Below are 2175 nucleotides of genomic sequence, written 5' to 3' on the forward strand. Positions count from 1 at the left end.
AACAACAACAACAACATAATTAACACCTTACCCCCTCACCTCACCCCTCTATTCTCACACCTCCCTCCGCCTTGGATCCTCATACTCATTCTACAATAATGGCTTTATATATTATTTGTCCTTGTGGGACTGAGTTAGTTAACTCTGAATAGTGCTCTCCAGTCCCTCCCAAGTTAGGTAATAATTTACAAAATCATTGCTCCTGCATGCTGCATAGTATTCCATTGTATGAATGTACCACAACTTCTCAATCCATTCATTTGTGGTGAATAATGCTGCTATGAACATTGGTGTAAAAGTTTCTGTTTGAGCCTCAGTTCTTATTTTCTTGGCGTGTATTCCAAGCAGTGGAATAGCTGGGTCATATGGAATTTCTATGTTCAGCTTTTTGAGGAAGTGCCAAACTGCCTTCCAGAGTGGTTGTACCATTTCCACATCAACAGTGAATAAGAATCCCCATTTCACCATATCCTCTCCAACTTTTATTACTTGCTGTCCTGTTAAACTTTGCCACTACCACGGGAGTAAATGGTACCTCACTGTGGTTGTGATTTGCATCTCTCTTATTGTATGGCCCAGTTTTTACAAATTATGGATCATCGGACTTATGGTAAATTATCTTTCCTACAAAATTAGGGGTCTCCATAGATAAGGACACTGATACTGAATTTGAAAACATTTCTGAGCACCATCTTACTAAAGGACACAGTTATTGCCCTTGTATCATTTTTTTTGGAAAGCCATAGGATTGAGGAGAAAGTAAACAGGCAACTCCCCGAACTCTCTCCATCGTGAAATGGCACTCAGATGACACAGCACGAAAGGACAGAATAGCACATCTGCCAGGAGACAGAATCATAGTTAAGAGAACTTGCTCTGAGGCCTGGCTGCTTGGCTGTGCCACTTATTAGCTATGTGACCTTGGGCAAGCTAGTTAGCTTCGTTGTGCCTTATTTGCTTCACTAAAGTAGGGATAGGGGCTCTGGTAGCCTACAGGTACGAAGCTGTGCTCCAATCCCAAAAGTACACAGATCGAATCCACCAGCTGCTCCCTGGAAGAAAGATGGACTGTCTCCTCCCATGAGATTTTTTTGCCTCTGAAAACCTGCTGGAGGGTCATGTATGGGTCAGTTCCAATTCTGTGGCACACAAACCAATAACAAAGTAGTGATAATAATGACCCATGCCTCCTAGGTTTATGGTGACAATTAGAACAATGGTGACTGATGCATATTAAATACTCTATGAGCATAAGGTATTTTTGTAATTTCCCTCTCTCAGCCTTCAGTGCTACTTTCAGGCTGCTGTCTCTTCTCAATAAATGGTTGCATACAGCACAGCAGAGAGAGGGAAGGGGAGAGTACTTGTTAAATTTGGGGAATAATTAAAAAAATTATTAAGTATCCTTAATGTGCATCTCTAATTTCCGGGGCCCAGCAGGAGCCTGTGAGGGAGCCCATGATACATCCTGTTAGGCAAGAATGAGAAAGGCTAAGATGTTACAAATATTGTTGGAAGACAGTGTGGCTTCCTTGCCAAATGAAGGGAAATGTGTGATTTTCTTATCTCTCTTTTCTTTCACAGGTACCCATGACGGCTCCATTGATGCCTGTAAAGGGGACTCTGGGGGCCCCTTAGTTTGTATGGCTAACAACGTGGCCTATGTTTGGGGTGTTGTGAGTTGGGGTGAAAACTGTGGAGAACCCGAGCATCCAGGCGTTTACACCAAAGTAGCCAATTATTTTGACTGGATCAGCAGTCACGTGGGGCGGTCTCTTATTTCACAGCACAATACATAATATTCTGATCTCTCTCTTTTTGCAAATGTTCCTGTCAGGAATTCCAGTTTAATCAACCTGAAGCAGTAGATAAACAATAATTCTCTAGAGAAAATAAACGACATTTTCTTTGGATCTTTTTAAAAATCAATAAAGTTTGTGCCGCTTTGAAATCTCATGGTGTAATCCTGAAATAAATATTCTAGTCAAGCACATTTTTGGTTGTTTGTTTGTTTTTTTTTTAGTTACCAGAAAATCCTAATGAATTATCTCTTCATGAAAGAGTAGTGTTTTAGCTACACTAGAGCTGTAGCTTGTTGAATGAATCTGGAGTCAGAGACATTGGTTCAAACCCCATCCCTACCACCTACTTTTGGATCTTAGGCTATGACTGATC

General features: G+C 41.1%; 1 protein-coding gene across 1 annotated transcript in view; it reads left to right on the forward strand.

The window, feature by feature from the left end:
• CFI (complement factor I) overlaps positions 1 to 1799 on the forward strand; it is a 51639-nt gene extending 49840 nt beyond the window's left edge. The window contains exon 13 of the mRNA XM_006881150.1: positions 1585 to 1799. Coding sequence (XP_006881212.1) covers positions 1585 to 1799 — 215 coding nt within the window. The remainder of the gene's footprint in view (positions 1 to 1584) is intronic.
• Positions 1800 to 2175: the final 376 nt, after the last annotated feature.

The sequence above is a fragment of the Elephantulus edwardii genome, unplaced genomic scaffold (genome assembly GCF_000299155.1).
Source record: "Elephantulus edwardii isolate Elephantulus edwardi_28Jun2011 unplaced genomic scaffold, EleEdw1.0 scaffold00012, whole genome shotgun sequence".
Taxonomy (NCBI): domain Eukaryota; kingdom Metazoa; phylum Chordata; class Mammalia; order Macroscelidea; family Macroscelididae; genus Elephantulus; species Elephantulus edwardii.